General features: G+C 48.5%; 9 protein-coding genes across 9 annotated transcripts; 7 read left to right on the forward strand and 2 right to left on the reverse strand.

Moving 5' to 3' along the window:
• Positions 1 to 93: 93 nt before the first annotated feature.
• FMAN_05522 (uncharacterized protein) lies at positions 94 to 653 on the forward strand (the record flags this gene model as incomplete). Its single annotated transcript, XM_041827810.1, has 2 exons — positions 94 to 133; positions 190 to 653. The coding sequence occupies 2 exons, from the start codon at positions 94 to 96 to the stop codon at positions 651 to 653; spliced, it is 504 nt and encodes a 167-aa protein (XP_041678736.1).
• Positions 654 to 1,214: 561 nt separating this feature from the next.
• On the forward strand, positions 1,215 to 2,850 carry FMAN_05521 (uncharacterized protein; the record flags this gene model as incomplete). The annotated part of the gene is made up of 3 exons (XM_041827811.1): positions 1,215 to 1,266; positions 1,315 to 1,905; positions 1,961 to 2,850. The coding sequence occupies 3 exons, from the start codon at positions 1,215 to 1,217 to the stop codon at positions 2,848 to 2,850; spliced, it is 1,533 nt and encodes a 510-aa protein (XP_041678737.1).
• Positions 2,851 to 3,129: 279 nt separating this feature from the next.
• FMAN_05520 (uncharacterized protein) lies at positions 3,130 to 4,688 on the reverse strand (the record flags this gene model as incomplete). Its single annotated transcript, XM_041827812.1, has 2 exons — positions 3,130 to 4,413; positions 4,467 to 4,688. 2 exons carry the CDS (start codon positions 4,686 to 4,688, stop codon positions 3,130 to 3,132), a joined length of 1,506 nt encoding a protein of 501 aa, XP_041678738.1.
• Positions 4,689 to 6,362: 1,674 nt separating this feature from the next.
• On the forward strand, positions 6,363 to 6,782 carry FMAN_05519 (uncharacterized protein; the record flags this gene model as incomplete). The annotated part of the gene is made up of 1 exon (XM_041827813.1): positions 6,363 to 6,782. The coding sequence occupies one exon, from the start codon at positions 6,363 to 6,365 to the stop codon at positions 6,780 to 6,782; it is 420 nt and encodes a 139-aa protein (XP_041678739.1).
• Positions 6,783 to 7,335: 553 nt separating this feature from the next.
• FMAN_05518 (uncharacterized protein) lies at positions 7,336 to 7,965 on the forward strand (the record flags this gene model as incomplete). Its single annotated transcript, XM_041827814.1, has 1 exon — positions 7,336 to 7,965. One exon carries the CDS (start codon positions 7,336 to 7,338, stop codon positions 7,963 to 7,965), a length of 630 nt encoding a protein of 209 aa, XP_041678740.1.
• A 187-nt stretch (positions 7,966 to 8,152) lies between these two features.
• Positions 8,153 to 8,567, reverse strand: FMAN_05517 (putative ribosomal protein L38; the record flags this gene model as incomplete). Its single annotated transcript, XM_041827815.1, has 4 exons — positions 8,153 to 8,199; positions 8,255 to 8,383; positions 8,452 to 8,485; positions 8,538 to 8,567. The coding sequence occupies 4 exons, from the start codon at positions 8,565 to 8,567 to the stop codon at positions 8,153 to 8,155; spliced, it is 240 nt and encodes a 79-aa protein (XP_041678741.1).
• Positions 8,568 to 9,020: 453 nt separating this feature from the next.
• FMAN_05516 (uncharacterized protein) lies at positions 9,021 to 9,458 on the forward strand (the record flags this gene model as incomplete). Its single annotated transcript, XM_041827816.1, has 4 exons — positions 9,021 to 9,056; positions 9,130 to 9,142; positions 9,190 to 9,329; positions 9,375 to 9,458. The coding sequence occupies 4 exons, from the start codon at positions 9,021 to 9,023 to the stop codon at positions 9,456 to 9,458; spliced, it is 273 nt and encodes a 90-aa protein (XP_041678742.1).
• A 609-nt stretch (positions 9,459 to 10,067) lies between these two features.
• Positions 10,068 to 11,342, forward strand: FMAN_05515 (uncharacterized protein; the record flags this gene model as incomplete). Its single annotated transcript, XM_041827817.1, has 1 exon — positions 10,068 to 11,342. The coding sequence occupies one exon, from the start codon at positions 10,068 to 10,070 to the stop codon at positions 11,340 to 11,342; it is 1,275 nt and encodes a 424-aa protein (XP_041678743.1).
• Positions 11,343 to 11,792: 450 nt separating this feature from the next.
• On the forward strand, positions 11,793 to 12,891 carry FMAN_05514 (uncharacterized protein; the record flags this gene model as incomplete). Its single annotated transcript, XM_041827818.1, has 2 exons — positions 11,793 to 12,233; positions 12,280 to 12,891. The coding sequence occupies 2 exons, from the start codon at positions 11,793 to 11,795 to the stop codon at positions 12,889 to 12,891; spliced, it is 1,053 nt and encodes a 350-aa protein (XP_041678744.1).
• Between the last annotated feature and the right edge of the window lie 446 nt (positions 12,892 to 13,337).

Consider the following 13,337-nt stretch of genomic DNA (forward strand, 5'->3'; position numbering starts at 1 on the left):
GCCAACCTTAAAAACTCCCAACCTATTTGCGCCCGTCTTCTTCCTCCCATTCAATCCTCTCCTCTAAGCATCAATACACACACAAGCCCAGCCATGTCAGCCCCAACACTAGCAACAGAGGTGCAAACCTCCAGCGATGGCAAGTCATCTCCTTCTTCATACCGCCGAAGCAACAGCTAACAAACTCAGCTGCTGAAATCTTCACCAGCAACTACTACCAAGCCATAAACCGACAAAAAGACATCCTCCCATTCTACATAAACTCCTCCCAAAGATACCCCATCGCCGCAGACATCTCCATCAACGGCGCCGTCCTTCCAACGCCAGACGACTACTCCAAACTCCTCGAAGCGCAAGGCAAAGACGCGCACTATGAAATCGAATCCTTCGACGCACACGTCCTCAACCCAAATTTCACAATGGGCGCACCCGAAAACATCTTCGACAGTGCGAAAAAGGAGAAGAGCGGCGACAAGATGTCCATCCTCGTCACTGTTATGGGCAGGGTACAATTCGGCAAGGGCAGAGAGGCGCCTCAAAAGATGTTCAACGAGACGTTTGTTCTCGTACCGAACTGGGAATCTATGGTCAAGAACCCTCCGAAGGGTGTGAAGAAGTGGCTCGTCATGTCTCAGAACTTTCGCGCCTTGTAGGGCTGGGCAGAGGGTGAAGAGATACCGATTAGAGAGGAAACAGAGTTCGAGAGGAGCTTTGGAAAGACCAAGCGTGCGTTGAATGAGGATAACAGTCACGCAAACTCGGCCAAGAAGCCCCGTGGCCAGAAGCCATAGGGGGCAGGTCGTGCCACAAGGGGCGGAAGATCATGAACGAAAGATCCGGGTTAAATGGGAGAGAACTGGACTTTGACGAGTATGAAAGACGACCCGATATCATGGCGCATAGAACAATAGGTCATTCCGATGGATGTCGATGATAGGCTTTCACCTGGCATCGATCAATTTAGACAGCAAACCAACAAGCAACTCATTTTACACCACCAACAACTGTTTGCCAACACTACATAACAAATATCCGAGCTTAACCATCACTTGCACGTGCTCATATTGTTCTTCATCGAGGCTTCAAGAACAATAGCTTCATTTTGGCGGGGTATCCTCCCCTGCACATGCATCAATCCCCATACAGCAAAAAACAGTAGTACCCAGTGACAAAACCCCACCATCCATCACAAACGTAGCTCTCCAACTCCAACAATGCCACCCAAGACAAAAGCCAGCTCCAAGGCCCCGAACCCCGAGCCCAGAGGTATGTCCTTTTCACTCGGTCTCTATATATCTGTCTAACATTTCCCAGCTGCTCCAGAATCTCCCCCAGACACCATCGCCCAGCGTTCGCAGCAGCGCTTCTTCCAGACTAATCCTATCGAGAACCGTCGTCAGCAAGTCGGTTTATCAGCACTTACTCCCGCTGAGAAGAAGACATACGCACACGTCAACCTCATTCATCCTGCTGTGAACCGCCGTGTACCTTTTTCCAACAAGACAGAGCGCGAGTTCTGGAAGTTTGTTACGAAAGAGGGTCTACCTATTCGCAGACTTCCCCGCGACTACGCCTGGGGAAAAGACCGTTCCGGACGAGATATCGGGACATACTCGCCCGACGAGCTTGAGCAGCGCACGCTAAAGCACGCAAAGCTCACATCGCTGCAAATACAGCACCGTCAGTTTCTCAAGAAGCGAGAGAAGCAACTCGAAGTAACCACCGAGGAAATCGCCGCTGAAAAGACGAGAAGAAAAGCTATGGCTGCGCTCAAGAGGGACTTGTACGGGGAGATCACAGGAAGCCTGGCCCAGGACCCTGAATGGGACGATGTTATCCCCATCCCACAGAACGAGCCCGAAGGCGCCCTCGCGCAGATTGCCTATCCGGACGACTATGCCGAGGGTACGTCCGTTTGATGTCCAGGTTTAAAGGAGTGACTGACTGAACAGCATCATAGCCGTATCCTACCTCCGCGCCGTCATGGCTGCGGACGAGTGCTCTCCCCGAAGTCTTCGCTTGACAGAGCACGTCATTGCCATGAACCCAGCACACTACACTGTCTGGTTGTTCCGCTTCAAGATTATCTCGGTGCTCAAGCTCAGTATTCCTGATGAGATCACATGGCTGAACGAGGTTGCCCTCAGTAATCTCAAGAACTACCAGATTTGGAATCATCGCCAGCTCCTGATGGACTACTACTATCCTCTCATCGAGGAAGATACTGCGACTGTCCGTCAACTGGCTCGCTCGGAGACGCAGTTCATCACAAAGATGCTGGAATCAGACGCCAAGAACTACCATGTCTGGTCATATCGCCAGTACCTCGTCTCCAAGTTGTACATGTGGACTATGAGTGAACTGCTTTCCACCCAAAACCACATTGAGGAGGATGTGCGAAACAACTCAGCCTGGTCGCACCGCTTCTATCTTGTCTTCTCAGACCCCACAGCATCCACCCCTGGATCAGGACCTACGGAGCCAGACCCTCGCATTCCAGCAGAGACAATTGATCGAGAGATCAACTACTCCAAAGAGAAGATTGATTTAGCGCCGCAGAACCAGTCTCCTTGGAACTATGTCTTTGCTGTTCTAGCCAAAGGCTCTCGTCCCCTATCGTCCTTTAAAGAGTTCGCCGAGAAATTTGTCACTGCACTGGGAGAGGAAGCAGAAGAGGTGCGCAGTTCACATGCGCTTGATTTCTTGGCCAAATTGTACGATGAAGAGGGTGACAAGGAAAAGGCCGAGCTTTGTCTACGACGTCTTGGAGAGAAATGGGATCCTGTACGAGAGGGATATTGGAAATACCGCGTGACACTGCTCAAGAGCGGTCAGAGCGCAACGAAGTAGTTGGATATGTTATGATGTGATATAATTTGATACCTCAAGCCCAGAATTGTAGTCCCCAAACATCGAATCTTAAGAACCCAGAGCAGTGCCCAAATGAATTGAGTAGAAAGAACATGTCGCATTACTAGATTATAATCATATATATGCCGAAAACTCCCAAAGAGGCCTTTCCCACCGCTTCTTCAAGTCCTAGTTGTGTTTGACCCTGCATGGCTAGCCAGATGGTGTACATCGGAGTAAATGCTCAACAGCTTGAGCGTGTTCTGTCTTATTAGTGATTTACTGGCTTTCAACTCGCCAGAACTTCCATCCTTCTCTTTCTCCAGTATCGCCATGTACTCCGACGAGCTTTTCGACACCCTCAGTGCCCTCGGCTTCTAAGAATTTCTCAAGATCAATCTCCATACCGCCCTCGTCATCTTCCTCAGTACCGTTCTTCAACACAGCTGGCCAAAGGACGCCAATACCGTCGCCACCAAGAGTCGTCTCGAATTTGGCGTAATTCTCGGACTCTAGTTGTCCTTCAAGCTTTCGTAGCTTATCTGTGGGTACACCAGGTCGTAAAAGAGTGATTGAGCATCCACCGCCGCCAGCGCCTGTCAACTTTGTCCATCCAATACCCTCATGGTCGACGAGTTCTCGCACTCGTTCCAAACGTGGGTGGGAAACACCTAGTGATACTAGTAGACCATGATTGATAGTCATCAGCTCGCCCACCTTGCTAAGGTCTGTCTCTGAATTGCTGTCAAACGAAGTGTCATGAATGAGCTCAGAAGCGGCATCCGTGACCTTGTCCATCGCATCCAAGATCGTGCCAACAAGCTTGGGGTGGGTTTGTTTGAGTTTTGCGACCTTGGCAACCTCGTGTGCGGTGGACTTGGATTGTCGAGTGTCCACCAACAGCAGAGGCAGTTCAGGGAAATCCCACAGAGGTCGAACCGTCGGTGGTTTGGAGTAATCTGTCCGTTGGAACACCACAGCCTTACCTTGTGTCGCAACCGTATTATCCACACCAGAAGGGTTTCCATGAATACACATTTCTGACACAAATGCCCATCTGTTGATTCGCTCGACTTGAAGGCGTGCTTCTTCCGAAGGTTGATCTGGGTGAGGGCCGGATAGCGTCCGTAACTGAAGAAGAAGAGCTGCTGAAAGGCATACTGAAACTGACGCGCTGCTGCCCAAACCAGCACCAATTGGTATTGTTGATCGGAGAGTGTATAGACATGGAGGGAAGGATGGCGATCCTAGCGATAGGAAGAGGTAGAGGAAAGCTGAGACAGAGCTATGATGAACTCTTCGAATCTCCTCTGGGTGGTTCGGTGAGACAACTTCGATGTGTGGTTGGATGGCCGCAACAAGATCAGGGTCGAGTTCTGTTACGAGAGAGTAGTATGACTTCTTCTTGGAAGGTTGTTGGAATGCGTCCCATGGCAAGTCGTCGATATTCCAGGTATGAACGAGACCGATATCAGCGAATCGGAGCGAGACGGTACGTTTCGACTTGGAAAGGGTGGTGACGTGAAGGTAGGACCGCAGTGAGATGGCTGCGGCAATGGCTGCCTATGCGCCAATCATGTAAGCATGCAATTTGCGATAAGATTGAACCGACTTACCTTTCCATGAACAACTGAGTGTTCTCCGAAAACAATGACCTTTCCTGGTGCCGATACCATGAAAGGAGGTGCCATAGGGCTAGACATTTTGCGATTCAACTTCATGCGACGACGGCCACTGCCATTGCTAGAGTCGCCAGAAGTTTCGGAACCAGAATCGGAGGCAGGGCCGTGACCATTGCCGTTGCCATTGGCATGGCTGCCATTGAGCCCGTTTACCATGACTGGGGTCACAGATGGCATGGAGGTGATTGTGTCGCGCGTGTTGTTTGGTGTTGATCTTATCTCCAACTACGTGGTCTGACCCCTGTCGTGATGAATGTCTCCAGTATGTTTCGTAGAAGGTGGAAGAGTTGTAGAGCGAGAAATAGCAGTAAAGGATTGTATGAAGATAATTGAATTCAACAGTAGAAAGAAAGGTACAAGAAGAAAGATGGATGAAGGAGGAAAGTTGCTTAATTCGGTAAATTAGTGGTCGCCTTTCTTGACCATCGTCAGGGGGTGGAAAGTAACTTCTTAAATTCGAGAGCGGGGGTGTGATAAGTTAAAATAGTTAGGAAGGAAGCGGGCAACAACGGACGGACCTCGACTCCCAACAATGCAATGCAATGCAAGCCAGAGACGATAATGAAAGGCAATAAACGGTAGCGTCACAGATGAAGCGTTGGTTACCTTACTATGTAAAGTCTGAGGTAGACGTAGGTTAGATTGATGCACCGCTGGGAATTGTTGGCGTAATGGGTAATTGAGTCCCCCGCACTTTCCACCTCTGTCCCTAGATCAGCGTACCTGCCTTTTGACACACCTCACACTTGTTCCAATGGATGGAAAAGAGAAGGAGCAGGACGATGTAGGGAAACGCCCGTCAACCGAAATAGGAAAGGTTCCGGATGTGAGTGCCTCGATGGTGCAGATGAGAGTTACCAACGATCAACAAGATGAGGTGGAACTAACTGCTTTAACGAGACAGGCTAAGGGACTTGGGTTACAATCTAAGTGATATCGTTATTATCTCCTCTTCAAATTCGAGACAGTTTGATATGAGATGCCTACAAGACGTTGTCAACAGCTCACAACATCTGTCCTCTGTTGTTGAACTGAATGTGTAATGATAGGCCTCCAATTGGAAGAACTCAAAATAGCGGTCTAACGCTAAAGTCAAGTCTCCAGCTGGGCTTAGGTTTATCTGGAGACTGAGCTGAGCCCACCACCACGACTTAGACGTCCCGTCTCCCGCGATTTGTCGATGCAGCAACCGAGAGTGGAAAATCGAACAAGCAAAAGCATATGAACCGAGTTTCCCGGCGAGTACCGGGTATTTCAAGGTTTCAAAATCAGAAATGCCTATCGGTTGAAGAAGATATGCAGAAAAGCTGCAGAAGAGACAAGCACCGGCATTTGTAGCCGCGTGATTGATGATGATGACAATAGCAACGAACAATACAACAGCAACCCAACCGTGTGACCCTGTGTGCCGGATAAGCCGTCTGGTTCAGCCGTTGATCGGTGCGCCAGAAGAGGTTGGTTGTGATAGGGAACACTCTGGTTGGCCGGGCGGTTCTCTATAAATCAGGTTATGAGACTTTGAGCCAGCCTCGAATATCTGCCGAAGCAACAGAATATTTGGAGTCGTTGGAACTTGCAGGTTTCTAGTTACGTCGTCGAGGCGAAGCTAAAATATGACGACAGGCGGGAAAATACCCATGCTGGTGCCTGCAGCTATAACTCATTGGTGTGGCCGTATCCGTACTTGGAGAAGCTGTTGCCTGTTACTGGACAGCAAAGAGTGCATCAATTGTCGCATACATAACGCTCCTCTTGGCTGCTGCTAAATGCATTGAAACACTTTCGTATTCGCATCTCTTTTATACGAATACTATATTGAGCAGACACAACATGACGGCGCCAATCGCTTCAGCATGGAAAATCATTCCAACCTTCGAATCAAAATCAATACAGAGGACTCTCGATTTCTATGTCGACTTTCTTGGGTTCGAATTGGGCGGGGTAAAGCCAGAGGACGGGCCGTCTTCAGATTATACTTTCTGCTCAATCTTTGCAGGGGACAAAGCAGCAGCCAATATCTACTTCTTCAAACCTGATGGTGATGTCAAACCAGGGTCGGCATATATCGCACTGGGCACAGAGCAGTTGGACATGTTGCATGATACTGTCAAGGGTCAGAGAAGTGAGGTGATTGAAGAAGCGATTGAAGATAAGCCGTGGGGTTTTCGGCAGTTCGCTATCAAAGACCCTGATGGCAATAAGTTGACATTCTTCAAGTTTCTCGAGGGCGGCAATCCAGGCACGGAATAATTCGAGGCATCCATATGTCAAGGCTGCACGCATGTCTCTTTCGACAATGACTGGGTTGGTTGAAGGCACAACAAAACTGGAGAAGACGGTCTTGAGATTGAGGTTATCATTTTCATACCTCGGGGAGCAAGAAAACATCAGACCTTGATGCAGGGTATCAAAATAAACTCAGCAAAAGATATCCTGAACTTGTACTAAGTTGCCGAAGTCTTTTTGTCATTTAGGATTAAGGTCCTGAGTTTTGATTCCTCCCCTGATCAGGATATTGTCAGAGTATGAGGCTCTACGAAGGATTTGGGCCAAAGAGTTGACACGACGGCTGTATCAAATGCACGGAAATCTCCTTGGATTACTGCCAATCTTCAATCCTATGGCTGACGACTGCGCTGCTGACTGTGATCCTTCCCAGGCAACTCAATGGCGCATCATCTACTGAACCCCGCATTAACGTCGCCAAAGATGCCTGATTGACTGATTATTTATTCAGCTTCATCGTAAGGGTAGAGGCATCTAAGCCTTTATCAATTGAGCAATTCAAGTCTTTACCGATAAAATGGTCGGTGTCATTGAAACAGCATCCATCAAGCTGAAGCCAGGGTACGATGAGGATAAGCTACGAAACATCCTCAAAGAGACCCAGCAAGTACAAGCCCATTGGATCAGGGAACACCAACCCAAACTCCTGGAGGGAAAGCCTTACAATTACACCACCGATGTTTGGGTCACCGATGGCGAAGCGCCGTACCTATTTCTCACAGCACCATGGGAATCCGTGGATGGTCACAACGAATGGATCCAAAGTCACGAGAACATCTCTCTAATGCAGGAGCTCAAAGAATTCATCAGTCAAGACAAGGACGCTGTGGCCTTGTATCATACGGCGCCAGCTGGAGAAAATGAATTCCGAGGAGATATTCTTGCTAGAGGATCGATCAAGGTCTGGAAGATATCAGTGAAGCCCGAGGAAAAATCATCTCTCGAAAAAGAATATCGGTCCATCGAGACCCAATCCGCAACACTACCGGGTCAAAGAATGTGGGCAGGATGGAGGATAGAGGGCGACGATTCGATCTTGGTGATAATCGCATCCCCAGGCTTCGAAGACGTGATCGAGTCCGGTATAGCTGTGAGGTTCGAAGCTACCAAAGTCTCCCGCTTCGAGCACAAGCCTTTTCTGCATTAGCCAATTCAACATTCGTCACGCAAAAGACCCAGCATCTTGTGACTCGAATCGTTCTTTTTATTTTTTTGGACTCATCCGAGTATCCTCCTTTCAGAGCACATGATGAAATGCAAGGTATCCCGAGACGCCCATTCGTGCCTGTGAAATCCTCCCACACCCAGAGTAAACCCTTTATTCAACCACCTTCTTAAGCGGACTTCTTAGCCTTCTTGGAGACATCGGTGAGTTGCAGGTCTGTATGCTGTGTCAGCGGTTTGTATCATCGTTGCGTCCTGGCGGAGGATCATACTGGGGGGAAGGCTCTGCTTGAGCTTCTCGGCCTTGTCGGTGTCCTTGAGAACCAAGGTGTAGAGGTGCTTCTGGCAGCGGACCTTGAACTTGATGTTGTTGGTCTTCTGGCTCTTCTTGATCCGCGCGGCTGTTGGGATTAATTGTTAGAATCGAATTGCGTTTGTTCGTGGAGGTTTTTTCTTCGTCAAAACGTACAGGAGGCGTCCTTCCGACGGCAGATCTCGATGAACTGGTAATTGAGTCAGTATTTCAATGCTTCCGCTGATACTCGCATTCCATACCTTCTTGATATCGGCGACCTCTTGAGGCATCTTGGCGGTAGTTCAAGGTGGATGGGTTGAACGGAAACTTGTCAAAGGCACGGGTTGACGATTTCGATATGAATGAATTTGGAGAATTCATTTTGTGCGCTGCTTTTCGCGGGGCCTTGAGTGCACGGACCACTGTCGTTTGTTGGACTGATTCGGGAGAGATGGTCGCCGATCCACCGAGATGTGGCGTCAGAATACGTGGCGCAGACGAGGATGAGACGAGGCCTCGAGGCAACAGGCAGGAATCTTGAAATGGCCACCTTTCATTGTGATTGTGAATACTTGTTGAAACTTAATATTTAAGTTCCTTATTATCGTTGCAACCGCATTATTTTTGTTATTCTCTAGATTTTCTCAACCTACAACGTTTGTTGCTTCGGAACAAGTATAGGTATACCTTCTGATCACCAAACTCGTTGATAACGTCAGTGCCTCTATACGAAAGACATCAGCATGTCGACTCGGCTTGACAACTTTATGAAGTCCAAGGTAAGAGCAGACTATTTTGTGATTGATCAATACATCTCAATGAGCCAAGCTAAAACAAACTAACACTTACCAGAACGTCGTCCTCTGTAAGTATCTGTTATCTGCAGGGTAAGCCACATACTGATATGCCCAGTCTTTGGAGGCGTTGTTTCTATGGCAGCGGCATATACAATCTGGGGAAACGATGGCCAAGGAGTCTTCCCATCTCAACCTGACCCTACAGGTGATCCCAAAACATGGACAAAGGAAGAATGCCAATTGTGGTTGAATAAGGCAAGCGAATCACTCACGGCCGTTGACGTAGACTAACAGAGTCAGAGAAATCTACACCCCGACCCAAAGGCCACCAAGGAAGAGCTTATCGAAAGAGTGATAGCAAATATGCGTATCCCAAGGAAGTAGGATACCGCAACTTGAGATTATTGGACTGTTTAGTACTACATCACTGTTTCCTGCGTTGCCTGATACCACCTGCAGACTGCTCAATACGAATATTTTCTTACCTCGTCTGAGACAAATGTAACGTCAACAAAATAGAGTGTAAGCTTGGGCAACTTGACAAGATCCCGCCTGGCATTCTCACCAAAAATAATAAGGTTCATCATGTCAAGATCCGTCGGATTACAACATTGAAGTATCATAGATATTGGATCGAAAGCCAAGCCCAGTGGATCCAGTACTCGATGGCTAGCCACCAGACAACCACGTTTCAAAGTACCTCCACTCAACCAACCACCCAACAAGCCCAACTGTTAATCGTCTCACCTCGCTGCACGTGCCACAACAACCGCTGTCTTACAGTTACAATCAGCTCTGATCTTCAATCATAGCCTGTCACTCACGAGATTATACTTTGATGGCTGATCGTGAACTCCTCACCTCTGCGATCATGTTTACTAATTGACTCGCACCAAAATTAATCATCAGCTCCTCTGAATCCTCTTACATCTTCTGAAACGCATTGCGACCTCGGCGCTTCCATGTTGCGACGTCATATCCACTATCTTCACAATGGCATTCCTCGAGGACCCCCGACTGCGCCAACGCTGGAACCAAATTGCCCACGATACCGAGACCATAACCGAGAATGCGGCGGCAGGAATCTGGACCTTTCAACATAATTACATCAACCCATGCTTTTCGTCCATCGCGCAATCTATTGAACAGTGTACGACTGTATGTCTAGGTGACCCTGAGGAACGTCTACGAAAGCGCAGAGAGCGAGAACTGTCGCATAGTAGGGCAGAGTACAGCTTCGACTTTTACGATGACTGGTATGAGGAAGAGCAGAGCGGTCTGTTTGGCACATGGGGTAATGAAGATTGGGATAGATTGTTGGCTGGGACTGGCACTCAGCGAAGACACACTGGGGGAGAAACTGAACAACCGCGCAGGAAACGTGGCATGAGCTATGGAACCCGAGACCGAAGGCGAAAGCCAAGCATGGACGATGACCCGACCGTAATCCCCAGTACTCAACCGATCGGTTTCCTCAGCAAACTACCATGGAAGATGGGCGGGACTCTGAGATACAAACCTAGTGCGGCAGATCTGCAAGACCACCCACGACGACATGGCGAAGGAGAAAATGAACCACTGCTACATTCTGACGAAGATGACTTTGACCTACCAGTGACTAGAAAGCGCAGTGGGACGACAGGGTCGGGCGATACATCAGATTCATATCGATCACGAGGTGATCTATTCCCAAGCGATGGCGAAGGTGAAGAAGATGCAATTCCACTCGATGACGAGGTAACATACGACATGGTTAGAAAGGATGATCGAAGTGGACGAAGTGGGAGAACAAGCAGTAAGGGCAAAAGACCAGCTAGTGGTTTGGCAGGGTCGAGAACAGTATCGCGGACGACATTAGGATCAGTTTCTTCCAAGGACGACTATCGGATGGAGCAGCGATCCACGTCGTTTTCCGTAACGCCAGATGTTGAGAGGCCGACTTTACATGACCTGGAACAAGAAGAGCTTATGCTACGAAAAGAACAAGACGAGGATGTCGAGAGGAAGAAACAAGCAGCAGCGCAACTCGCGGCAGAAAAAGGTCTGACACCAAGATCCGACCCCAAATCTATTTCCGAATCCAAACCAGAGGTAGCAGAGGATGATGTTTATCAAGCTTCACCTTCAAAAGCCGCCTACCACCACGTCGAAGAAGTCGAAGACAAGCCCGCGACACAAGACGAAGCGCCAAACAGTTCGCAACCCGATGGCACAAAGTCACCAGAGAAGACAGATTTCGTTCCAGCGCGCTTACCGCATTTCCAATGACGAGGACTTGAATTCTCTGTAATACCACCTAATGAGAGATGATAGCGAGTCACGGATGTTTTCATGTATGATACCAACATCGAGCCAAGTATGGGAATTGAGCCAACGATGAAACGGGAATGAGACGGGAACTTGATAGATTCAGCGAATACAACACAATAACTGTGCACAAATACAATGCATCACCGACGTCGGCAATTTATGCAGAAAGGGTTCAAAGCGCATTCAGAGGCACATGAGATACGCGAATTGGTAGCCTAATGCGGTAATGCCTCGGACTGTGGATGAAGCTTCCCCCGCAAATCGGTAGATCGGTTGATGATGATGCTTAAAGAGCCGACCCCACAGATACCTATCTAAGAACCGAGGGTCAATATCCAGCTGTATTGTATTCTTATACTTGATCATTTCCAAATCTTTGTTTGTTATTGTTATTCATAATATCTCAAAATGGCACCTCCAGGCCCTATTACAACACCACTTACATCCCTGCTGGGAATCAAGCACCCCATCATCCTCGCCGGTATGGCTAGGGTGTCTGGTGGTCGTCTTGCAGCAGCTGTATCCAACGCAGGCGGTCTCGGTATAATTGGTGGTTTCCAATACACACCCGATCAACTTCGAGAGATCATTGCGGAGATGAAGGCCAACTTTTCACGGCCTGATCTACCGTTTGGTGTTGATCTCGCTTTGCCTCAGATTGGAGGCAATGCGCGTAAGACCAACCATGATTACACTGGTGGAAAGTTGGACGAGTTGGTGGACATCATCATTGACAGCGGTGCCAAGTTGTTTGTCAGTGCTGTCGGTGTACCACCACCTCAAGTGATTAAGAGGTTTCATGATAAGGGAATCCTGGTCATGAACATGGTTGGGCATCCCAAGCATGCAGTAAGTCACTGATCAGAGTTGGCTACTATTCACTGACACATCCAAGACCAAGGCGCTCGAGCTCGGAGTTGACATGGTCTGCGCTCAAGGTGGCGAAGGAGGAGGTCACACAGGAGATGTTGCAAACTCCATCCTCATCCCCGCCGTAGCAGACGTTGCTTCGAAGTACCACCCTCCTCTTCTCAAGGGTCTTCCCGCATTAGTCGTTGCGGCCGGAGGCATTTACTCTGGAAGGAGTCTTGCAAGCTCATTGATGCAGGGCGCTGTAGCCGTATGGGTAGGTACACGATTTGTAGCCTCTGTTGAAGCTAGTTGCAGTGAGGAGCACAAAAAAGAAGTTGTTTCATGTGGATTCGAAGATACGCAGCGAACTCTTGTTATCTCTGGGCGACCTCTGAGAATGAAGACAAACGATTATATCAGGAAGTGGCATGAGCAGCCAGATAAGATCAAGGAGTTGTGCGACAAGGGTGTTGTGCCAATTGAGTACGACTTTGAGCAGGGCAACGATTTCGATCTGCCACATTTGATGGGCCAGGTTGCTGGAGCCATCACCAAGATTCAGCCTGCAGGGGAGATCGTTGATGAGATGGTCAAGGAGGCTGTTGATATGCTCAAGTTGGGAGGGACATACTTGACAGCTATCCCGAGACTGTGAATCACACAAGTAGGGGTATTGTCTCTGTGTGAATCTTTTGGGTACACTGGTAACGAAGAATACTAAGCTTAGACCTGATTGTATTGTTAGATATTAATCGAATGTGAAGGAATTACTGTACCGCCATTACCTGTAATTTACAAAGCAACCTCTTCTTCAATCAACAGAATGCGGCCTATGTCGAAGTTCAACCTGTGTCTGCTCGGTATATGAGACTTCTACAGCGATAGAACATATCATTTTGAGAATGGCTGATGCTCTGCCATTATTGATTTCGCTCTGAATAGTGCGTCAGGTAGCCATGGCCAAACAATGGCACGGGTTCACTGACAAACCGCGTGAGACTCTGGCTCACATACGTAATTTGTCGCCGTTCACTGACAAAATGGTCTGAAGTACAGGACATTCAACGTATATAAGGTGGTAGGTTGATTGCTAGGCTGTGT

The sequence above is a fragment of the Fusarium mangiferae genome (assembly GCF_900044065.1).
Source record: "Fusarium mangiferae strain MRC7560 genome assembly, contig: FMAN_scaffold002, whole genome shotgun sequence".
Taxonomy (NCBI): domain Eukaryota; kingdom Fungi; phylum Ascomycota; class Sordariomycetes; order Hypocreales; family Nectriaceae; genus Fusarium; species Fusarium mangiferae.